The sequence below is a fragment of the Hermetia illucens genome, chromosome 2, assembly GCF_905115235.1.
Source record: "Hermetia illucens chromosome 2, iHerIll2.2.curated.20191125, whole genome shotgun sequence".
In the NCBI taxonomy this organism is placed as follows: Eukaryota; Metazoa; Arthropoda; class Insecta; order Diptera; family Stratiomyidae; genus Hermetia; species Hermetia illucens.
Window position 1 is genome coordinate 145,514,864 of NC_051850.1, and position 25,376 is coordinate 145,540,239.

The following is a 25,376-nucleotide window of genomic DNA, read 5'->3' on the forward strand; positions in this document are numbered from 1 at the left end:
TATGGAACACCATGCACAACGATGTACCGACGGTGATGGGTGGTTGTGGTCGCAAAGTATTTCGAAGATGTTGATAACGATTGGCTTGCGAGTTCTGGTTTGACACTGCTGGAGGGAAAAATGGAAGTTGTCCTCATTACCAATTGCCATAAAATTCAGTTATAGGTAACTCGTACACTATGTTTGCAACAAGACATCCACTCCAAGCATGGCCCCCTCGAAGGGGGATGTCGAACTGGGGAGATCCACAGTATGCTTCTAAGTTCCTTATAGCTACGGTGGTGAGCTCGATCTGAGTTTCTATGCAGCTCCAGTTTCGAAAAACGCATATCAGGTCTTATTTAATGCTCATAAGCTGAGTACTGAGGAGATGATACTGCGTTCGTCATCATGGGATTAATACTGACTGACATTCTGGCAAATAAGATAACCAACATATACAATGTAAGATCATCATTATAATCAACGGCGCAACAACCGGTATCCGGTCTAGGCCTGCCTTAATAAGGAACTCCAGACATCCCGGTTTTGCACCGAGGTCCACCAATTCGATATCCCTAAAACTGTCTGGTGTCCTGGCCTACGCCATCGCCCCATCTTAGGCAAGGTCTGCCTCGTCTTCTTTTTCTACCATAGATATTGCCCTTATAGACTTTCCGGGCTGAATCATCGTTATCCATACGGATTAAGTGAGCCGCCCACCGTAAACTATTGAGCCGGATTTTATCCACAACTTGACGGTCATAGTATCGCTCATAGATTTCGTCGTTATGTAGGCTACGGAATTGTCCATCCTCATGTAGGGGGCCAAAAATTCCTCGGAGGATTCTTCTGTCGAACGCGGCCAAGAGTTCGCAATTTTTCTTGCTAAGAACCCAAGTCTCCGAGGAATACATGACGACTGGTGAGACGTTTCGAGCGGAACAGTTTTTGTAAGCTGAAATAGGCTCTGTTGGCTGACAACAACCGTGCGTGGATTTCCTCATCGCAGCTGTTATCGGTTGTGATTTTCAACCCTAGATAGGAGAAATTATCAACGGTCTCAAAGTTGTATTCTCCTATCCTTATTCTTCCTGTTTGACGCTGACGTTGCCACCATATATTTTGTCTTGCCTTCATTGATGTGCAGCTCAAGATCTCGCGCCGCCTACTCGATCTGGATGAAGGCAGTTTGTACGTCTCGGGTGGTTCCTCCCATGATGTCGATATCGTCAGCATAGGCCAGTAGTTGGGTAAACTTAAAGAGGATCGTACCTCTTGCATTTACCTCAGCATCACGGATCACTTTCTCGAGGGCCAGGTTAAAGAGGACGCATGATAGGGCATCTACTTGTCGTAAACTGTTGTTGATGTCGAATGGTCTTGAGAGTGATCCTACTGCTTTTATCTGGCCTCGCACATTGGTCAGGGTCAGCCTAGTCAGTCTTATTAATTTCGTCAGGATACCGAATTGTCTCATGGCCGTGTACAGTTTTACCCTGGCTATGCTATCATAGGCGGCTTTAAAGTTGATGAATAGATGGTGCAACTGTTGTCCATATTTCAACAGTTTTTCCATCGCTTGCCGCAGAGAGAAAATCTGATCCGTTGCTGATTTGCCTGGAGTGAAGCCTCTTTGGTATGAGCCAATGATGTTCTGGGCGTATGGGGCTATCCGGCCTAGCAAGATAGCGGAGAATATCTTATAGATGGTACTCAGCAACGTGATACCTCTATAATTGCTGCAATGTGTGATATCCCCCGTTTTATGTATGAGACAGATAATGCCTCGTTGCCAATCGTCAGGCATTGATTCGCTGTCCTATACCTTCAGCACAAGTTGATGAACCACTTGGTGTAATTGGTCGTCTCCATATTTAACCAATTCGGCTGTAATTCCATCGGCCCCAGGCGACTTATGATTTTTTAGCCGATGAGCACGGACTGTTTCTTTAAACTTGGTGGTGGCAGTATTTGTCCATCGTCTTCAGTTGGCGGGACCTCCAACTCGCCGATGTTGTGGTTGTTCAGTAGCTCATCAAAGTACTCAACCCATCGCTCCAATATGCCCATTCTGTCGGCAATCAGATTTCCCTCTTTGTCTCGGCAGAATGAGCATCGAGGTGTATAAGGCTTCATCCTGCTGACTTGTTGGTAAAACTTCCGCGCCTGGTGCGGTTGCTCCCTGTACTTTTCTAGTTCACAGACTTGTTGGTTCTCCCAGGCTTCCTTTTTCCGTCTGTGAAGTCGCTTCTCCGCTCGACGGAGTTCGTGATAAGTCTCTGCGCGTGCCCGCGTTCTTTGAGAATGCAACATTACTCGGTATGCGGCATTCTTCCGTTCCGTTGCTAGCTTACATTCATCATCTAACCAGCGGTTCCGACTTTTTTTGTAGCTGGGGCCAAGTATCTTTGTGGCCGTATCAATGATAAGGGTCTTCAGATGATTGTGAAGATCATTTGTTGATGCTTCATCTCCAGGATCTCTGTTGACTGCGGTTATTGCGGCATCCATTTCCCTCTTATAGATGTCGCGGAGGGCGGTGTGGTGGATGGCTTCAGTATTCACTCTCACCTGATTGTCAGAGGGGATTGTAGGTGGTGTCGTATTTCAAGCTCGGAGCACCATACCAATGAGATAGTGATCCGTGTCTATATTGCCCCCCCCCCCCCTATATGTTCTGCGATTCATCAAGGCTGAGAGGTGGCGATACTTCCAACAACCATTTCGTGTGACGCTGCTAATTGAAAAATCCGCAATCCGTTATCATTTGTATTTTGGTGAAAGCTATGGGAGCCAACGTATCGCCTGAATACGGGCTCCTTCCCTACTTGGCAGTTAAAATCCCCAAGTATGATTTTAATATCATATCTGGGACAGGCTTCGAGGATTCGTTCTACTGCCTCGTAGAAAGTATCCTTCTCCAACTCTGTGGTCTCCTCTGTAGGGGCGTGAACGTTAATGAGGCTTGTATTTCTAAACTTGCCTCGCAAGCGCAGAGTGCATAGCCGTTCGCTTATGTTTTCCAAGCCGATAACAGCAGGTTTCATTTTTTCAGCTGACTAAGAAACCTACTCCGAGAACATGGTCTACTAGATCGCCACTATAATATATGGTGTAGAGGCTCTTCTTCTTTTTTTCCGTGTAGGGTTGTCAGCCCTACCCAACCCCCAACCTGGAGGGCCAGTTGGTACAATTTGTCCCATTTTTTAGGCGCGGGAGACTCGCCTTCATCCTTCTCCGTCAGCTTTTCGTTAAGAAAGTTCCCAGTGGTCCCCACGTGGAGGTGGAGACAGGGTTTGGTAGTATAGCTGTTGGTGTTGGTTCAGTAGGCATTTCCCAGGTTTTATCCTCCATCGTGGGTACCAATCCACGTTTCACCCTGGGACCTATACTACCCTTTGACCTCCTTTATCGTAAATGAAGAACGTCGAAAGGAAGAGATCTATAAGTAGATGGCAAGAACATTGAGAGCGCACGGGGGAGGGTCGGTGGATATACAAGCTCATCCCTGCCACCAAGTAGTGGTTAGAGGCACGACATAAAGAGATCAATTAATCAGCAATTGCCGGGGCATGGACGATATCGTCAGTAAAGTGGACACTTCACCCGATTATTCAAACTGCGCTGAAGTCCCAGAGAAAGGAGGAAAATGTAAATCTAGCACCAGAAAATGTGGTAGAGAGAATACTAGCACGTCAGTATTGGGATGGTCCATGATCGCATCTATCCATAGGAAACTGCGGAATGCGGAGACCAGGAAAGCGCGGTTACGGACGCCGCTAAAGTGGGCTAACTCCGCCCACTGATGTATTGCATACTAACATGTCCAAGTCAGTGTCTTTGGGAGATGTCCACCGCCTCAACAGCAAAAAAGACATTGAAACGATTTTAATAAGGTTTTGTTTCACCCAAAACTTTAAAAAGGGTGGTGACACCAGGTGTCCTTTACACTCTACCGTCAAATACTCGGTTTCTTAAAAACAATTTTTTCTGAAATTTCGGCGAGTCACGTCCTCATCCACAAATAGTCCCTTCACACAAAATGTTCTCTTATTTTCGATTTAGCGCTTTCTTTGGTTCATGTGTCCGGTTCGTGCAAATCTGATTCCACAAACTTATATAGAGCCGACTCTGCTCATGTCACTAGCTTCCATTGAAGATGTGAGGGAAGGTTCCAACAGGCAGGATTTAGCCTACAGTCAGTAGTGCGACCCCCTATACGGCGGCGGCACTATAGCATAACAAAATTCCAAAGTTTAAGGCAACGGTCTTGTGTGCGCCGATATTATCAGTGGAAGCTAAGAATTTTACTGCACTAATTACTACACGAACGGAAAGAATAACTTTAGAGAAGTTTGGTTGAACCAAATTTATGCTCTGCAATAGCGCAAGGGCAACGAAGGAAAACCAAATCTACAGTGATAATTATATACATTCCCCAAAATTACATAATTGTTCCAAACTTTTTAAAGTTTCCCCATTTCGGGCCCGAGGGAAATCCACATTTCAACGGCTTTGGTCCTGTACGCATATCTCTTAATTCAAACTTGGTTCTGTAAAGTAAAACAATAAAAACTAGAAAATTCAGTCAGTCTCATCTATTTTGGCAGAGTTTTCAGGCTGAAATGCAACGGGTCCAAACTCTGTAAGAAATAATTCTTCTTTGAGGAACTGGGGACAGTTTCTGGTTTATTGCTCAAAACGTTGATCATTCGGGCAAGCGTAATTCCATTCTCGGGAGTATTGCTTAATTCCAGCATATCCTGGAAAATTATAAAAAACGTTAGCTCTTCGCTCCGTCGGTGAATTATGGCTTTGATACTCACTGTCAAGTTTTCGACTAAAAACAATTGCGACTGTTCATTCAGTTTCGGGGGTGCGTATCCCTGCATGACATCTGAGAGCCACAGATATAATTTCCTGCGAAACGAAAGTAAGGATGAATCGACCCTCGCTGAGAAACCAGATGAAAACTTACTTAAAATCGACGTCCTTTTCTGGATCACATTCAGGAAACTCTTCTGTCATCGCAATGGTTTTGAAAGCCAGTGGCAACTCGAACCCGCATTCTGTATGAAATCCCCGATCCTTGAAGTACTTTATCCAGTTCTCAACGGCAGAGAATTCGGGCGAAGCGGCTTCCTCGCCAACATTTTCCTGGCTCTTCTGTGCATGCTTGTTCAGAAAGTCTGAAACGGACATCTTGAATAGTAACAAGATTTTAATCACTAAAGCTGATTATCAACTGGAATTGCCTCTCGACTACCTGGTATAGCTGCATGTGAACCTTTTGGGCATTTTCGAAGGACTTGGTTACGAATTTCAGGACGACAGCCAGTTTTTGATAATTCTTCTAGCACTTTACGCCGCGAATATTGAGTAAGTGCTGAATTTGATTTCCCAACCGATTCAGAGCCACTACCACTTTCCGACATCGTTAAATTTTAATCAACTTCTAGGGCTTTAGCGGCGTAAATCACTGTTTACCTGTTGGGCACCGATTAAAATTGTTGATACAATGTTCAGAACTGTGAAATGTCAAGTCATAAAATGTACTAGATTGTGGAGTCCAACATTTGTGGAAAGAAATGCCCAACGTAACTTTCATTTCAAATTCTATTTAGAAAATCGAAAAACCCTTGAATAATAGGCAATTCCCTGAATTGCAATTAATATTTTTCTTCTTATACTAAAATAGCGTTCATAATAGTCGTTTGGTTATTGCCAATATGTTAATTCCTCAAAAATTCAAACTTTGTACCAAATGTCAGTGACAGTGTATTATCGTTGAGGTTTCTTGTCTCTCTGGAATTCCCCGAAATATATTTTTTTTTCGTTTCACTGGAATGGCCTTGATAAAATACACGTAACAAAAATATTTACTTACTATAATTTATTAATATAAGCGGAAATATACAACTAAGAGGTAAAGAGGTAATCCGTAATTAGGAGTGTGGCGGAGCGAGTAACTTGCGTATCGCACGCACGCAAGTGTGAATCTTGGTAGCCATGACATCGAAAAACAATTTTTTTACAGCGAAAATTGTTTTTGGGTGTCAGTAGAGAATCGAATAGAAACAGGGCAGTACAGTCTTCCGCCAGTTGAGCGAAAACTTAAGATTAAAATTGATGGATTTAGTCAATTATTATAAATATCATACTATACAAGTGATGAAAAGATTAATTAAAAGTAATCAAAAAAACGCCGTAGCCGGTCACAAGCCCGGTTGTGAAAGGAGGAGGAATGGATAGCTTCAGTCTGAATAGCTTTACGCCATCGCAGCGTCTCACGGGGGAGGTGAGAAAAGTGCAGGAACTTTGAAGTCTTGTAGATTACTCACTGAGGAAGCTATCACCACACCTGGTAGTTAGGTATAAAATGCAAATCCATCTATGAGAAGAAGGAGGAATTTAAGGTCAGGTATGGATAACCGGCGGGAGTCGTCTGACTTGGTGACTGGGTCGGCCTCCCGTAATGGACAGCACAGCGTCGAAACCGATGGTCGTGGGGCGGTTCGAAGTCTAGACGCCACGACGACTAGGAGAATAGCTCCACCTGCTGCAGCTGTTTCGCCACAATATGTGGCGACCAATTCAGCAGGTTCGAGTAGGCAGCGGATGAAGTGAACTGAAGAAATGAACCTCTTCATCCGCTCCTACTACAAAATAACAGTGGGGGCGGGTAAAACACATTACCGCCCCTTTTTGCTCCAGAGACTCGTCGAGCGTTTCCCGCAATTCGCGCACGTGACTATACAGCGAGTCGCAGACCTTTATTATTCGCAGCGACACAATCACGGCCATCATCAGGGAGCGTATTCGACTTGTGGTCATCGGGGAAACTGGAGACCGAAAGTCGATAGGGGCAGAGGCGGCCGCACCAACAACATCACGCCGCACTACAATATTTTACAAGTATTCAAGTATTCCCAGGCTCTATGCATCTGCAGCAACTCCGAGAATTCTATCTCAAATCAATGATGAGATTGCATCTCGAATGTGTGCTGATAAGTCACTGCTGCAACTACAACCACTTGTGTATTGTGGTGCGATTACGACTGTCAGATTGCATGGTCAAAAGGTTCGCTTTCGTGTTATTGGTTTGAGTGACCAAAGAGATCCACCATGGAAAATTCGTCTGGAACGTCGGCGGGACTCATTAAAGCAGGACATTACTAGGCTGATTCAAATCAGTACTGGCAATGCCAGCAGACGGGTGATAAATAAAGTGCAGAGGGTTTACAGAAACTATGCCATCCCCAGTGAGATAGCCGTAGTTGAAATTTTGGATACACTAAAGCAGAAACTTTCTGTCGTATGCAGTCGGTTGATATGGTATGGCGAAAGTTACTCCAAACGCGTGCAGGATGCGACATACGCGAGGAACCAGCGGAGCTTTTTCAGATCTCTCAATAACAGAGCGTCCAGACCGTGCAGCTTTCGGTAACGGAAACGAAATAAATACTGGGGTGGACTTTGGGAGTTGGGAGTCACCGCTAAAGGCGGCATGAATTTTGCGGATGTAACCGTAGAGGAAATTCGACGAGCCATAAACAGCTCGAGGAACAGGAGGGGCTCAGGTCTGGATCGGGGGCAGAATTTCTGGTATAAGAAATTTACCAGCGTACACAGTCGGCTGACCCACTGCATAAATGAGGTCTTGAGTTGGCCGGAGGAATTTCCACCCTTCCTTACTGCGGCGATTTTCTACCTTATCTCTAAGGAGGACACGGTGCAGGACCTCGCAGATACCAAACTGATTACTTGCTTACCAACCCTCTACAAACTCATAACGTCCATTATTAGTGGAAAGGTCAATGCGCACCTCGAGACCAACAATATTCTGTCCGAGGAGCAGAAGGGCTGCCGAATGGGTTGGCAATAAGCAACTAATTATCGACTCGGTAGTTGCAGGACAAGCAACTAGAGGCCAAAGAAACCTCTTTAGTTACTATATCGATTATACTAAGACTTTCGATTGCGTCCCGCATACCTGGCTAATCGATGTCCTACATCTGTATCGCGTTGATCACAAACTAATAAAGTTTTTGGCGACAGTAATGGAAGGGTGGCATACCACCTTATCAGTGCGTACATCTGTGGGAGCTAATACCTCAGAACCCATCCGTATACGGGGGTATTTTCCAGGGGGATTCGTCGAGTCCCATTGCATTGCACTGAACTCCCTTTCACACCCACAGAATGATGCTAGAGCGCATGACTTCGCAATAAAGTATGGGCTACGTGCTAAGTGCGAACTGACACCTTTGATGTACTTAGATGACATCAAGTTGCACGCTGGTACGAATAGTTGACATGTTCAGCTGTGATGTCCTCCACATCGAAGCTATGACCGAGACAGACTTTTACAAGTACCTAGGAATTCTGCAAAGAACCCATGTCATGAAGGATGCTCTGCTGTCCGAATTCCTACGACGTGTAAAGCTGGTACTGAAATCGCATCTCTCTGGGAAAAATAAAATAAGCGCGTTGAATGTATTTGCTATCCCTTCATTGGCTTATACATTCGGAATATTGCCTTGGACGATGACCGATCTTGAAAACGTTCAGCGGCGGATACGAACAACTACATCCAAATTCCGAATGCATCATTCAAACTCTGCCATGGAGTGAATGAACCTGCCTCGTGACATCGGAGGTAGGGGCATGGTTGACGTGGCGGCACAACATCATCGCCAAGTCGACTCGCTACGTGCTTATTTTTACAGCAAAGAGCAGACAAGTCCCTTGCATGCGGCTGTCTGTAAAGCAGACTGTGGATTGACTCCACTTAACTTGAAAGATCGATCTTTCAATTCTCTGAGTAGGGTAAAGTCGGCTTCCTTTGATGTCCTGGGACTTTCACACAGTCTGGTCGAAACCATGCAGAAGTACGCCATTCTGCATACGTGCTCGATATTGTTGGGAGTTCTCGAAGGACTCTCCCATTAACATAACACCGACCACTACCGCCAGCGCCCCTTTATTATTTAAGTAGGTAAGATCGTCTGAGCCTCAATGCTTAGCACTTAGTGCTGGTATTAGGTAAAATCCGGCATCTGACAAGATTGTGACAACTCGAAAATAAAAAAAAAATTAACACAGAGGAAAAGTTAAAATGTTGTTAAGAAATAATTACCTATAGGCATATGGCGCCAAACCCATTTCAAATCGACGGAAAAAACATGAAGTTTTAAATGCAGCCGCAGTTTTGCAAACGTCATAAATATTTCTGTAGTATATACACCAGTTGCCTTGTAAACAAAGAGGATGCACATGTATAAGGTCCCTTAACGGGTACGTACGTAATTTTTTTTTTTTTTTGAAGTAATAAAGCTATACACAGGGGGCGAAATTGCCTAGGCAAGCCTTGATTTATAACAGGACAAAAAGATTCCCATCCGGTAAGCGGAACTTTTCAATATTTTCAATATTACTATGGTTTCTTCTATGTGTTGCTGGAATGGTTTTAAGGCACGTGGTTGCATCGAGATGATTCGAAGATGTCCTTTGATCAATTGCTCAGTATCTAGTCGTTGGGCATGCATTTCTCTATCAGGGTATCTAACAAAGTATTTAGCCTTTGATGGCGCGAGAATGGTCGGCAAAGTAAACATCATTTTTGACACAATATTTTTGAGCTGTGTTCTTGGTTTCCTTGACCTGGGCAGTTCCGAGGCTACCCGATTACTATTCGTACTTCAGTAATGGACAAATTTTGGCGACTTCTCCTCGGCTGCGATGCCAACGGCGGGGAAGGTCTGGGGAAGCAGCGGCATTAATCGAAGAGGTGAGTACCTTCTGGAATTCATCTTCAATAATAAGTTGGAAGTACATATCGTAGGGAACATTCCAAAATTCGTGATCAACACCAGGCAAGAGGTACTAGACATAACTGTAGGAAACACTCTGATGAGCGGGTTATTCAAGAATTGGACAGTGGTGGATGAAGCTTCTATGTCGGATCACAGAATAATCAGATTCGACATTGAAGGCAACTAAGAAGTAAATAGAATAATAAGGAATCCCAGTAGAAAAGACTGGGACTCTTACCCAAGATACCTGGATGACAACATGGTTCATCTACAGGTGAGCGGTAACATCAGGAGCGAAATAGAGCTACAAACAGTAGTGGAAGGCCTCAACAGAGTTGCCATTGACGCTGAGTTGTCCTGATAAGACAGTCAAGTCATGTACCCTGGTGGAACAAGAACCTGACCAAAATGAGAAAGGAGGCTCGAAAACTCTTCAACCAGGCGAAATAAACCGGGGACTGGCAGAAGTCCAAAAGAGCACTGGCGACGTATAGCAACGCGATCAGAGAAGCAAAACGAAACAGCTTCAGGGAATTCTGTGACGGACTAGAACAAACCACAAAAGTATCCAAGCTATATAAACCTATAGCCAAAGACAAAGCAATATCTTCTGCCTGTCTGATGAAGGAAGACATTTACCGAGAATGAGAAAGGATCCTTTTCATCCTAAATCTTTCAGACCAATCTGCCTCACATTGTTCTACTTGAAACAGTGGAGAAGATCATAGAAAATTGTATTAGAATTAATATTCTAATGGGTAGTTCCCTACATCTATGTCAGCACGCTTTCCGGGCAAGGCGGTCAACCGAAACTGCTCTGTATCAGCTGACGGATAAATTACGGGACTCCATACAAACAAAGGAAATAGCATTGTGTGCGCTTTTGGATATCGAAGGATCGTTCGATAAGGTATCGCACACAGCGAGAAAGTGGGAAGTACCCGGGCTTTCTAGATGGGCAAAATGTTAGATTGTAGGCAAATAGAAGTACCGATACTTCACAAGGTGGGGTATTATCATCATTAATGTGGGGCATGGTAGCTGATGGGCTCCTAGAAGAACAAAAAAAAACACTGGAACATATCAGAGTGAAATTATGCGGTGTTTCCAACGATTAATTAATTGAAGTAATAAAAACTTGTTGTTTCTTTTTCGTTGGTGTGGGTATTTATTCTTGCAAATACCGATATTTCGGGAACCACTTGTTCCCTTCATCAGTGCTAACAAGTGGAATATAGGCCCAGGGTTACCCTGATGATATTGCTTTAATCTGTAGGAACAAATATGAAGATACCCTTATGTAACATAGTCCAAACCGGACAGTGAACCATGTTGCAGGAAGGTGGGTTGACGCGTAAATACAACCAAGGCCAATATAGTACTATTCACTAGGAAAAGCAAGCTTGATCCCTGAGAGCCATTAGATTACATTGTATAGAGGTCAAATATTTGGGAATCACCCTAGACCAAAAACTACTTTGGAAGACATATGTTGAAAACATGTGGTGGAATGCCACAAGGGCTCTGATGATTTGCAGATCTAATGAAGGCGAAAAAGGAGGGTGAACTCCGAAAATACTGCACAGGATATATACTGCAATATTAAGGCCAATAATTACCTATTGGACGGTAATCTAGGCAGAATCTTCTCCATCTGCACATACAAATGCAGGCAAAGAGGACCATCTTCAGAATAGCCAGGAATATCAATGGGGCGGGAAGCTAAATCGAAGGAAGATTGATATTCTTTCTAAGCGATACCCCACATTTTTGATACCAAGAGATATCACAGGTAGCATGATAACGAGGTGTCACTTCGATAAGAAATTTAGATTGATAGGAAAAACTGGGAAGGGTGGCTGTGACATACATTTTAAACCAGAAACTGATTCCCTGGTACACTGATGGATCTCTCACAGTAGAGAGAACGGGCGCCAGGGTCATTGGCTCAAGGAAAATGTACTCGGAACCAATGGGTAAACACAATGGCATATTCCAGGTGGAAATTTACGCTATAGGCAGATGTGCCTCTTTCAATTTACAAAGAAACTATAGGGGGTAGAGCATTGCCGTTCTGACCGACAACCAAGCGGTGATCAAGGCACGTGTGTCCAATCATATGTACTCTAAACTGGTATGGGATGCTTTGAAAGTTGTTGTTCGGTTGGAAGGCATTGAGGCAGCGGATGAACTGGCTAGGAAAAGAGAACAGAAACGCTTCTACACGTCTATACTGAGCAAATCTATCAGAAATGGAGCAGTCTAGGGTGCTTATAAGAGGATACAAACCCAAGGTCTCAAAGGACTGTTTAAACTTCACCAAGAAGAACATCCGGATTATAGTGGGAATACCCACTGGTCATACCCGACTAAACTATCACCTGGGGAAGCTAGGGAGAATACTTAATATCCGATGCCAAGTTGAAATATTTGGAAGTAAGGAATATATTAAAATTCCTAACAATTATAGGCTTACTTGACATACTATAGTTAATAGGTACACTATAACCAAAAAAAGGGACACAATAGTTCTTTAAGGGTGCAACTTCCCTTAACAAAATAATGACAATAGTCACTAGGACATCAACTGACGTTCCAAAGCTTTCAACGTTCTTGCATTTAATGACTGGTCGCTTCATAATTCTGGAACCTCTTGGGTCTTCGAAGAAGAGCAAACGAGTAGAGTGACCAATTTCCTTCCGAATGCAACAAGGATCACCAGATGCACCAATATAGTAAATTTCAGCCCGCAGCAACGAAGGGACATCGTACGGAAATTGTGTTGCAATTGCCTTAATGAAGAACATAAGGTAAATAAATGCTCATCCATAAATACATGTAGTCTGTACACTAAGAAACACCAGAATTATCAGTCGATGAAGCCGTTTGGTTGGCACTAACGACCTGATACCCAAAAGTAGCGCCGAGTTAACCATTCTGTTGGCCGCAGCATTTAAATGGTTATCATCGAGCAGGTAGAGGGGAGGGCAGGGAGTCGTATTTGGGAAAATATATAATCAGGCTCCTATTCGAAGAATAAGGCACAGCCAGTTGAGGAGTTACGAAATTCAGGGGTAGCTCTCGATGGGCCATATAAGAGAGTTTTCACCGGAAGAAATTTACTCATCGAACAACTACTATTTATCTCATCACGCCATTTGTAAAACAGAGAGCACCACCAGCTTCCACCCCTCCTTTTCTATCCTGCGCTATGTACCTCTAGAACCATCCAGCATTACGTAGTTGGAGGGGGCTTCGTAAAGTTGACATTGTAATCATGATAGGCGATCTAAATGCCAAGCTGGCCTCTGAAAACACCTTGCTCGGACATGTGATTGGGATGTGTCTTGGCGACAGTAACGATGCAGATTCTACAGCCTCGTCATTAGTGGAACATTGTTCGAGCACAGAGCCTGCCATAAGGTCAATTAGGTTTCAACAGACACCCACGATCAATTAGGTCGACCACTTTGCGATCAGCAGTAGAATTAGCAATTCCCTCCTAGCGTAACAAGAGAGGCGCTGACATTGGCTTGGAAAGGGATCCCTATCTGATGATCTCTTACGTTTACTTGCGTGTTAATTCCGCCTCTTCCCGCAGGATTGGAGAGCTGCGGTCCCCAAGTTCAACGTCGACCGCTTGTATGATTCAACTGTCGCACGAAAATGGGAGAGCCATCTTCTTGATCCGATGAAAGATCTACTCAATAACTTGGAATCGTCGAAGCGGATCAATGAACTGAAGGGATTGAAGGACCGACGCCAATGACGAAATGAAATTTCCTATTGCACTAATCAGGGAAGTGGAAGGTACTGCAAAACTCAATGATTCCAGAAGTGTATACCGCATTAAGAAACTACTTGCATGTGGTTGCACATTTTTCGATGGTGCTGTGAAGGATATTAACGGTCGACTTCTCACCCACTATGATGAACAACTCGCCACGGCTCTTAACCGTATCACATCTGGTGAATTTCCACCTCTTGTGGATGCAATCGCCAGTCACCGTAACATACGCACTGTTCCTCCAAGTATAAGGGAAATCATTTTGGCTGTCAATACACTCAAATGAAGTAAAACAGCTGGGCTTGATGGTGTCCCCGCAGAGTTGTTTAACACCACATCTGCAATTACTCGTACGGTAATCTTGGCAATTCCAGACCTTGTTCAGAGAGTGGAAGGAGAGGATGATCTTTAAGATTCCAAAGAAGGGCACCTGTTTTCAATGTGACAATTGCAGGAGTTTCTACGTGCTCCCTGCCCCTGCAAAGATAATAGATAAAATTATCCTAGAACGCATCAAAGAACATCTCGAAAGCTTGATCGACAGAGGATAGACTGGGATCTTTCTGCATTGACTACATCAACACCTTACGGATCATTTTGGATCAGTGCGCAGAGTATAGATCTTCGCTTCATCTGATCTTCATTGATTTCGAGAAAGCTTTCGATAGTGTGAACAGGAAGTGTTTCTGGCGCGCTTTACGCAGAAGAAGCATTCCGGTAAAACTAATAGCAATTATCAGAGCGACATATGAGGACCAAAATGTCTTGAGCTACACTGACGTAAAATCTAAGAGGAATTTGAGATCGCAAGTGGAGTTCGCCAGGGTTGCAACTTGTTACCAATATAATTTTTTTTTGTTGTAGGTGACGTTCTTCATGCTGCCTTGTCCGGAGGACGTGGAGGAGGTCAATAGGCTAAGACATCTGTCCTCAAACACCTCGACTACGATGATGACGTCTGTTTGCCCTCGCGCCTTTCCATCGTATTCTCCTTGTCTGCGTTAATAGGCAAAGCATGAAAAGCGTTAAAATTTCTCTATCTAGGAAGCGTGGTTTCTACCGACGGTGGCACCGAACTGGATTTTGTCCGACGCATCAGCAGCACTAGATGCACTTTCGCTGCCTTGCCTGAAATCTGGAAACGCAATTATCTCAACACCAAGATCAAGTTGAGACTATTCTGTGTTAGTGTTCTTTCTGTGTTGCTATATGGAAATGGCAAATGAAAAGTGACCTCATTGTCACTCAAGGGCTCCAAGTCTTCATCAACACCTGTCAACTCGAGGACTTTTGGCGCAGAACAGTAGAGAAACAGGGCAGGCGTTTCAGGTAACCACGGGTGATGGTGCGTGGGTGTGGTTGACCCCGCCAATGGGTAAATTCCAACCATATACATGCATGTATATAAATATAAGTATGTTCCCATTCATTCTTAGGTCTCAGAATGTAAGGCACTTGAAATCCCAAAATATAGTATCTGCAAGCAATAAAAATCCTTCTTAACCAAAACGGAACAAAAATTCTTTTTATTCAAATTTAAAATATCGAAGGAGACCAGTTGAAATCTAAATGACCATGTGGCATGCGCTGTGCTCGAGCAATATACCACCAACGGCGATGCATAAATCCAAAACTCTCGTCTTTATTGTTACGCTCACCAAGATCATCTAAGCAAAGTGTCATCAAAACCTCCCCTGGTATTCAGATCATATATCACGATCACAATGTCACCAGTGACCTCACTTGGACTGTATGCAGGGCTTTATAGAAAGCCTCGTTCCCCTCTATATCGGAAGTCACTGTTGGTCTGTAGCGATATATTACTAAGATGTTTCTCATCCTGCAGATAAATTTCGCACTCAGTATCTTGTCAGAAACCAACTCCCAAGTGATAAGGACACGTCAGTGCTGCGAGGGACCGAGGAGTGCTCTTCAGAGTCCCATCATCTAACCTCGCTTAACTTCGTAATGTCTAGCCTACAATGTGGGAATTTCGGTCAATTTCAAGAAAGTGAACTTACAGGAAGTTCTCAGTACTGGGGTCAAAAGTCGTAATCGATAAATCCGTTCTTACACGAGGCATAGTCAGCGTGTCGATAGCAAAAAGAACAATCAAAATTTTCAGATTGACAGCCCACAAATAAATTATTCCGTATTTGTTCGAAGTATTTAGCCCATTGACTTTCGATCAACGACCTCCCTATGTCCCGGGGTTACAGTTGCGAAGGTTTAAGTAGGAGTGGTCAGTAAAGCAATAGACAGTGAATCAGCGTGCCTTACTCAGGCTTTTATTTGGAATATACACAAACCATCCTGAGAATATGAACCCCAACTTCTCCCTCATAATTGTATTGAAATTAGATTTAAGTTGACCTTAAACAGTTGGAGACATTTCTTTAGTTGGGTTTGGGGCCTTCTTCTCTTTCTACAAGGATTGTCAACACTAAGTTTTTGATTAATTCCTTGGAATACATTCGATGTAAACAAACTGAGATACCACCGTGGATGGGTTTTTGATTATTGATGAATTGCGAGTATATGTGTACATGTGTGCACAAAGATTTAGAACCCAAATGCTTGCTGAATATTAGTTAACATGCCAGCCAGGTGAGAAAAGCTTCTAGGCAAATATTGACCCTCCAAATCGATGGCATGTACATGAGCAATTACATTTTTTTGTAAGACTGTGTACATCATGACATGTGACTTATGACGTAGTTTATTCCCTCTTTCTACGTGAGCAGTGAATATTTATTTATTTCATTCCAATTACATATTCCAAGCTTATTCAGGGAATGAATTTCCGCTCACAGGAAGTAATACTTAAAGATGACTATAAATACAGAACGAATCATAGGAACATGCAGGTAACAACATTTAGTGCCAACTCCGTAGCTATTAATAATAAATCAATGAACGACGCTTCTTATCAACTTCAGTTTATGGTGCAAAAATGTACATATGTATTTGAGTAAATAATCCATTTTTTTTTTGAAAATATAGTATATACTCGTAGATAATGTCCCTTCTTCCTCTTTTTCGCGTGACTGCCAGATGAGTCGTAACTTGCGCTTAAGAAAAAAAATATAAGAAGCTAAGAAGATCCTCACTACACACTGGTATCAATATTATTTAAACTGCAGTTCAAAGAATAATTTTTACATATATGCTGACGATATCGACATCATGGCAAGAACGACCCAAAGCGTACAAACTATAGATAATGCCTTCATCCAGATCGAGCAGGAGACGCGAGATCTTGGGCTGCACACCAATGAAGGCAAGACAACGTCAGTACCAAAAATCAACCAACCAACAACATCAAACCGTGCTGGTCAAACGAAAAGAATAAAGATAGGAAACTACTACCCCCGGTGGTAGTATAGGTCCCAGGACGAAATGTGGATTGGTACCCACGATGGAGTATAAAACCTGGAAAACGCCTGCTGAACCAGCACCAACAGTTCTACTACCAAACCCTATCTCCAGCTCCACGTGGTGACCGCTGGGAACTCTTTCTTAACGAAAAGCTGCAGACGGAGGAAGATGAAGGCGAGTCTCCTGCGCCTAAGAACGGGACAAATTGTACCAACTGATCCTCCAGGTTGGGGGTTGGGCTGACAACCCTACACGGAAAACAATTTGTTGCGAAATCACAACAAGAGCCTCGGACTGGACGGATAACACGACGGCGAACTCGGCAACGATAAAGGAATAACGATTTGTGCATTTTCTCATGGAACGTGCACTCCCTGTACAGTGAACAGCTAGCCGATACCCTGCCCCAATATAGGGCTGATGTAATAGCGTTACAGGGGATGCGTTGGACAGGGACCGGTTTCCTGAAGAAGAGACGCTACACCATATATTATAGCGGTCATCCAGTAAACCATGTGCTCGGAGTAGGTTTCTTAGTCAGCCAAAAAATGAAACCCATTGTTATCGGCTTAGAAAGCACAAGCGAACGGCTATGCACTCTGCGCTTGTGAGGCAAGTTTAGAAATATAAGCCTCATTAATGTTCACGCCCCTACAGAGAAGACTGCAGAGTCAGAGAAGGATACCTTCAACGAGGCAGTAGAACGAACCCTCAAAGCCTGTCCCAGATATGATATCCAAATCATACAGCCAAGTAGCAAGGAGCCCATATTCAGGCGATACTTTGGCTCCCTTAGCTTACATCAAAATACAAATGATAACGGACTGCGGATTATTCAATTAGCAGCGTCACACGAAATGGTTGTTGGAAGTACCTGGTTTGCACGGAAAGCGATCATACGTGGGCCTCTCCAGACGGGATCACTTTCAACCAAATTGACCACGTGTTGATCGAACGCTGCCACCTCTCAACCTTGATGAATGTCAGAAAACATAGGGTGCCAATATAGATTCGGATCACTATCTCATTGGCATAGTGCTCGGAGCTCGAATAACAACACCACCTAGAATCCCCTCTAACAATCAGGTGAGAGTTAACACTGGAGCTATCCACAACACAGCCCTCCGCAACACCTATTAGAGGGAAATGGATGCCGCAATAACCGCAGTCAACAGAGATCCTGGGGATGAAGCATCAACAAATGATCTTCACAATCACCTGAAGAACGTTATCATAAATACGGCCACAGACATACTTGGCCCCAGCCGCAAAAAGAGTCGGAATGGCTGGTTTGACGATGAATGTAAGTTAGCAACGGAACGGAAGAATACTGCATTCTCAAATAATGCACGCGCAGAGACTTATCACGAACTCCGGCGAGCAGAGAAGCGACTTCACAGACCGAAAAAGGAAGCCTGGGGAAACCAACAGGTCTGTGAACTCGAAAAGTACAGGAAGCAACCGCACCAGGCGCGGAAGTTTTACCAACAAGTCAACAGAATGAAGCCTTACACACCTCGATATTCATCCTACCCAGACAAAGAGGGAAATCTGATTTTCGACAGAATGGACATATTGGAGCGATGGGTTGAGTACTTTGATGAACTACTAAACAACCAGAACATTGGCGAGTTGGAGGTCCCGTCAATTTAAGACACTGGACAAATTCTACCACCACTAAGTATAGAAGAAACAGTCCGTGCAATTCATCGAATTACAGCCGAATTGGTTAAATATGGAGGCGACCAATTACACCAAGTGGTTCACCAACTTGTGCTCAAGGTGTGGGACAGCGAATCAATGCCTGACGGTTGGCAAAGAAGCATTATCTGTCTGATACATAAAACGGGAGATATCACACAGTGCAGCAATTATGGAGGTATCGCGTTTCTGAGTACCATCTATGAGATATTCTCCGCCATCTTACTAGGCCGGATAGCCCCATACGCCCAGAACATCATTGGCCCATACTAAAGAGGTATCACTCCAGGCAAATCAGCAACAGATCCGATTTTCTCTCTGCGGCAAGCACTGGAAAAACTGTTGGAATATGGACATCAGTTGTATCATCGACTTTAAAGCCGCCTATGACATCTTAGCCAGGGTAAAAATGTACACGGCCATGAGAGAATTCGGTATCCCGACGAAATTGGTAAGACTGACTAGGCTGACTCTGGCCAATATGCGAAGCCAGATAAAAGCAGCAGAATCACTCTCAAGACCATTCGACATTAACAACGGTCTACGACAAGGGGATGCGCTATCATGCGTCCTCTTTAACCTGGCCCTCGAGAAAGTGATCCGTGATACTGAGGTAAATGCAAGAGGTACGATCCTCTTCAAGTCCACCCAACTACTGGCCTATGCTGACAATATCGACATCATGGGAAGAACCACCCGAGATGTACAAACTGCCTTCACCCACATCGAGCATGCGGCGCGAGATCTTCGGCTGCACATCAATGAAGGCAAAACAAAGTACATGGTGGCAACGTCAGCACCAAAAACCAACCAACCAACAACATCAAACCGCACTGATCAAACAGGAAGAATAAGGATAGGAGAATACAACTTTGAGACCGTTGACAATTTCTCCTATCTAGGGTCGAAAATCACAACCGATGAAATCCACGCACGGTTGTTGGCTGCCGACAGAGCCTATTTCACCATACAAAAACTGTTTCGCTGGAAACGTCTCACCATAGAGTCAAAGTTTTTACTATACAAGACAATGATCTTGCCAGTCCTCATGTATTCCTCGGAGACTTGAGTTCTTAGCCAGAAAAATTGCGAACTCTTAGCCGCGTTCAACAGAAGAATCCTCCGAAGAATTTTTGGCCCCCTACATGAGGATAGACGATTCCGTAGCCTACATAACGACGAAATCTATGAGCGAAACCATAACCGTCGTGTGGATAAAATCCGGCTCAATAGGTTACGGTGGGCTTGTCACTTAATGGATGTATGAGGATGATCCAGCCCGGAAAGTCTGCCTGAAATGGAGCGATGGCGTAGGTCAGGACGCCAGACCGCTTTTAGGGATATCGAATTGGTAGACCTCGGCTCAAAACCGGGATGTCTGAAGTTCCTTATTAAGGCAGGCCTAGACCGGATACCGGTTGTTGCGCCGTTAATGATGATGATTGTACATGATGTTCTACAGTGGTGAACCCAGTTCGAAGCCCTGTGGAACCCCCGCAGAGATAACCTACTCCTTTGGTCTATTATCGGCAGCATTTCGAGATTTTCGAATAAGGTTCCAATTAGCCGAATTATATATATTCCTAATGTCCAAGGTTAGTACTACGCAACGTGAATTGGATTTCGGCCATACTGCCGATCTGACAGACCTCCTTGGCTTTTAACAACCGGGAGCAACCTGCTTTAGATTACCCGCTCTAACATTTTACGCATAATTTCTAGAAGATATATGGGGCTGTAGAAGTATGGTATGGTCACCAAGAGATTTGTCAGCATTAGGCAACTAAAGGGGGATCCTCATACATGCAAAAGGAAGGTGTACAATTTTTTTTACGGAATATAGCCATCAAATTAAAAATCCCAATTAGTACTTTCCAAACCGAATATTAGTTTTGACATGATTGTAAGGGGGTGGCAATTGGTAGGATTCCAAAGTGATCATGTCTTCCACGGACCCATTCTCAGAAATTAGCCAACCACAAAATCTGAAATAAAAATCGCAAAACTACTATTAGACAGTGGCTAGACCTCAAAGTACCCTCCATAATTTTTTAGTAATTAAATGGAGGTTTATCCGAAATTCATTAAATTGCAATAATATCGGTTACAGTATACAGCATGATTCCACCAAGTTTGGTGGAGATCGCACCACTAATCATCATCATCATCAACGGCGCAACAACCGGTATCCGGTCTAGGCCTGCCTTAATAAGGAACTCCAGACATCCCGGTTTTGCGCCGAGGTCCACCAATTCGATATCCCTAAAAGCTGTCTGGCGTCCTGGCCCACGCCATCGCTCCATCTTAGGCAGGGTCTGCCTCGTCTTCTTTTCCTACCATAGATATTGCCCTTATAGACTTTCCGGGTGGGATCATCTTCATCCATACGGATTAAGTGACCCGCCCACCGTAACCTATTGAGCCGGATTTTATCCACAACCGGACGGTCATGGTATCGCTCATAGATTTCGTCATTGTGTAGGCTACGGAATCGTCCATCCTCATGTAGGGGGCCAAAAATTCTTCGGAGGATTCTTCTCTCGAACGCGGCCAAGAGTTCGCAATTTTTCTTGCTAAGAACCCAAGTCTCCGAGGAATACATGAGGACTGGCAAGATCATAGTCTTGTACAGTAAGAGCTTTGACCCTATGGTGAGACGTTTCGAGCGGAACAGTCTTTGTAAGCTGAAATAGGCTCTGTTGGCTGACAACAACCGTGCGCGGATTTCATCATCGTAGTTGTTATCGGTTGTGATTTTCGACCCTAGATAGGAGAAATTGTCAACGGTCTCAAAGTTGTATTCTCCTATCCTTATTCTTGTTCGTGTTTGTGTTTGACCAGTGCGGTTTGATGTTGTTGGTTGATTGGTCGTCGGTGCTGACGTTGCCACCATATATTTTGTCTTGCCTTCATTGATGTGCAGCCCAAGATCTCGCGCCGCCTGCTCGATCTGGATGAAGGCAGTTTGCACGTCTCGGGTGGTTCTTCCCATGATGTCGATATCGTCAGCATAGGCCAGTAGTTGGGTGGACTTGAAGAGGATCGTACCACTAATAACAAAATTAAAATAGATCAAAGTTGTCCCTTTTGTGTAAATTTACTGCAATTCATTACTGAAAGTCAGTATCACACTAAAGTGAATAGTTTGATATACTAAATACATAAACATTACGAACTATGTACAGATAAGGCAAAAGAAATACACAAAACCTTTCTTACCTCAAGCACCGTCTGGTTTTTGACTTGTTTTTAGTGTTCTACGTTCCGAAGACTTAGCTAATGAACTTAATGGAGTTAATGATATCAATCCGGTATTCCCAAAAATTTTTCAATAATTAATGGTGTTGTTTTACTGGCGCTTGTAAATGACAAGTTCGCTTTCACTCAACTGATTGGCCACTGTTTCCCTAAAATTTCAATTTTGCTTAGTCTCCCAAAACATCACGCCTGGAGCACAACGTGAACACATTCTCTTCCACTGGTGACAATTTGATCGGAAATATGCATATTCTATGTAGTCACATGTTTCAAGTACCAAACTGGAAATGCTAAAGCATTTAAATATAATTTTTCATTCATAAGCCACCACCTATTGAAAATGCATTTTCCTAGATCTCCGTAATAATTAGCAAAAGATTCATATAAAACCACTCAAATGACTTCGATACTCGTAAATTTTACATAAAATGCCGGCGCTTTACATAACACCAAACATTTTCCCACTCTTCTCCTCCACGTCCTATCTTTCGTATATATGAAGAATTGAAAGAAATTTCTATTTATACAATAATCCAGAAATAATTCAACTTAATCGCAAAATACAAAAGATACACTTGAATAGTACTAGAAGAAGTTAATGCTACCACTTGCGGGAAAAACTAGTTTTCAAGTGGGAAAAAATGTGCAGCACCTACGAGCGTAATTCTGAAGCCAAGAGACGATTGCTTGGTGCTGTCTAAGATATTAGTACAAAAACAACAGATAATTAACCAGAACAATAGCATCTCGGTAAACCTGGGAAAAAAGTGAAATTTGAATTGGTATATATATGAATATAGGGTGATTGAAAAGTATATGTAGAAATTTTCGTAAGCTTCTGATAACCCTTTTAGCCCTTGAGCTCGGGCTTAAAAATACACTCAAAGTCTTTTCTGCTTGTGGAAAAAGGCGGCAAGAAGGGATAGAAACTTGTGGGCTTGCAAATTTCGAAACTTTACTATTACTGGAATGTCAACAGCGCCTCAGATAGGGGCTGACCTTACACCGAGGCTATCAAAAACGCGCTATGATTAGTTTCTAAAACGTCCACATACTACATGCAACGATATCAATGGTCGCCAGAACGCCGGAATTCTGCCCCTAACCGAAGTAAGTTGGTTGGACTCTGGGGAGTACTCCTTCCCTCTTGCTACGTGTGAGGCAGTGGACTTTTGAACTCTGGAAAGGAAGTAGTAACAAACGGAAATATGATGTCGGTGTGTTACGGACGGTTACCGCAAGAGCTATCTTGAACTGAAAACCGGTTTATGGTAAAATTCTGACTGAAAGGTTCCTCTCCAGGTTGAGGAACATTACAATTGTACAGTACCAACGAGGCAGCAGAGGTAACAATGTAATGATGATGAGTGATCTGAATGCCAATGTGAGGTCTGACAACACCTTGGTTGGACATATAATGGGGAAATTGGGTATTGGTGACTGTAACGATAATGGTGGGAATTTTTTATTGAGGATGCTGGACGTCCTGAGCCCGCATCCATTTGATGACGGATCGGACCACTTGGGAAGCAACTTACTTCCTTTCTTGTGGTCCATGGAGTCCTCTTTTTGGGGTTAAACAATCAAGTTTATCGAAAAAATTGAGTGACGGTTTCCTCCAGGGCAAAGGCAGCTCATCAGACGCTACCTGACCTCTGCCCTGCCATCTTCAACAAAAATTGACTTCGGTCTGATTTAGGTCTGAATTTACGACAGATTTCACTTCAATATAATCCGCACTCATGTCGTGTTTGCGATTATATATAAATGGAACGATTACCGCCTGTCGCTACTTTCGGTCACGCTGTTCCCAGGGCAGAGATGAGGCAGCGTTCGATGAGTTGCCTCTGCCCTGGACGAAATAGTCAGTCAATTATTTTTTAATGGTGGGAAGTCTGTGGACTTCTGCAGCTTACACCACCTTGTCATTGGTAGCACACTGTCTAAGCACAGAGCCTGCCATAAGGTCGGTTGAGTTTCAATTCACCCACACCGTACAGATAGACCATAAGCGAAGATGGCATTAAGGTTTCGTACCAGGACAGAGGCAACACGTCAGACGCGGCCTCACCTCTGCCCTGGAAACATCGTGATCGAAGCAGTTCGCAAGTATTAAACGCCCCTTTATATAATTTGCAAAACACGACGAGATTGCGACTTATATTGAACGTAAATCCGATCATATTTTTGGCCAAAGCTTGACCATAGGTGAAAAATTGTGTTTAAGGATTGAGGGATCGTAAGTCTGCATTCACTTAATGTCGGATCGGAACAAATGGGCCTGGCCAAGCTTTGGCCTGAAGTATGGGCGGATTTACGTTCAATATAATTCCCACTGACATCGTGCTTTGCGAATTCATATCTGCGGACTGCTTCGGTCACGCTACTCCCAGGGCAGAGATGAGGTAGCGTCTGACAATTTGCGCCGTAGTATGAAGCCATAAAGTCGTTTTCGCTTATTTTCCATGCATCAAAAAAGAGGGAGTAAGTTGCTGCCCATTTAATCCAGTCCGGTATCAATTGGAGGCGGATCGGATGCGTAACAAGAGGGGCACTGATATCGGCTTCAAAAGGGATCACCATTGCATGGTTGTGTTTTCACAAGACTACGTCTGATATAAAGAATATAGGGTATGTAGTTACTGAAAAGCCGTAGCCTTTTGATCATTTCCCATCGACTTGGATGGACCAATATTGGAAGGTAAATTCTCGTGAGCCCGAGTTACATAACCATACTATCGAAAACGCCTCTCTCGTAATTTTTCCACAATTGGTACAACCCCTTATTCGATCGCGGATATCCTCTCCCTCCGCCACTGACGCAACGCAAATTCTTCGTCTCTATTTTTTTATAGGCGACTACGGTTTCGTCCAGCGTATAAGCAACTAATCAGGCGCTGCCTCTGCCTGTACCATCGGAACAGCATGACCAAAATCCACCAAATGCAGTTCGTTCCCTTATATCAACCCGAAAACACATCATATATGCGAATTATATCCATGAGAAAAACTCGCTGGTATTTCTGGCCATCAAGTGGATGGCGATCTCAGGAATTACTCAATTCTAATCAAAAGCTATTTCAGCTTCGGCCAGCTTAGGCCAGAAATACTAGGTGGTTTTTCATATGGCTGTGGACACCCAGCCAAAAATTGTTTCATCCCAATTACCGAGAGTCACCATTCATTGTGTTTTACAGTTGGCCAACACTCAGAACAGTAGAGGGAAACAGAGCAGACAACACTGTGGTAAAATTTGGAATTGGTTCGTTGATACATCGATCAAAAACAAAGCCTGTTATGGAACTTGATCCAAGTTGCGCTTATGCCTGAAGCATTTTCATAACGCAGTTCACTATTGGCTGATAGAATGAATCCAAGATATTTAGATCGCACACTTCTGGGCATTGTCAGTGATAGTGCCATTGGGATCAGTTGTCAAAAACTCTGTTTTATTC

The 25,376-nt window shown here is 43.6% G+C and overlaps 1 protein-coding gene across 4 annotated transcripts; it reads right to left on the reverse strand.

The window, feature by feature from the left end:
- Positions 1 to 4,565: 4,565 nt before the first annotated feature.
- LOC119648726 lies at positions 4,566 to 22,499 on the reverse strand. 4 transcript variants are annotated; one of them, XM_038050539.1, is made up of 5 exons: positions 21,883 to 22,499; positions 5,249 to 5,469; positions 4,961 to 5,171; positions 4,809 to 4,902; positions 4,566 to 4,745 (listed from the first exon to the last, which is right to left on the reverse strand). In XM_038050539.1, exons 2-5 carry the CDS (start codon positions 5,415 to 5,417, stop codon positions 4,581 to 4,583), a joined length of 639 nt encoding a protein of 212 aa, XP_037906467.1. In that variant the 5' UTR covers positions 5,418 to 5,469; positions 21,883 to 22,499; the 3' UTR covers positions 4,566 to 4,580. The 4 variants fall into 4 exon arrangements, with proteins under 4 accessions (XP_037906467.1, XP_037906466.1, XP_037906465.1 ...); XM_038050538.1 differs by having other exon boundaries at positions 5,249 to 5,510; positions 21,883 to 22,498; XM_038050537.1 differs by lacking the exon at positions 21,883 to 22,499 and having other exon boundaries at positions 5,249 to 5,711.
- Positions 22,500 to 25,376: the final 2,877 nt, after the last annotated feature.

Excerpts from the sequence above, each read along its gene's own strand:
- LOC119648726 (XM_038050539.1), bottom strand. The coding sequence starts at position 5,417 with ATGTCGGAAAGTGGTAGTGGCTCTGAATCGGTTGGGAAATCAAATTCA. Across the intron at positions 4,903-4,960 it reads GAAAAGGACGTCGATTTTAA|GAAATTATATCTGTGGCTCT; the intron begins GTAAGTTTTCAT and ends TTCGTTTCGCAG. Across the intron at positions 4,746-4,808 it reads TTTTAGTCGAAAACTTGACA|GATATGCTGGAATTAAGCAA; the intron begins GTGAGTATCAAA and ends ATAATTTTCCAG.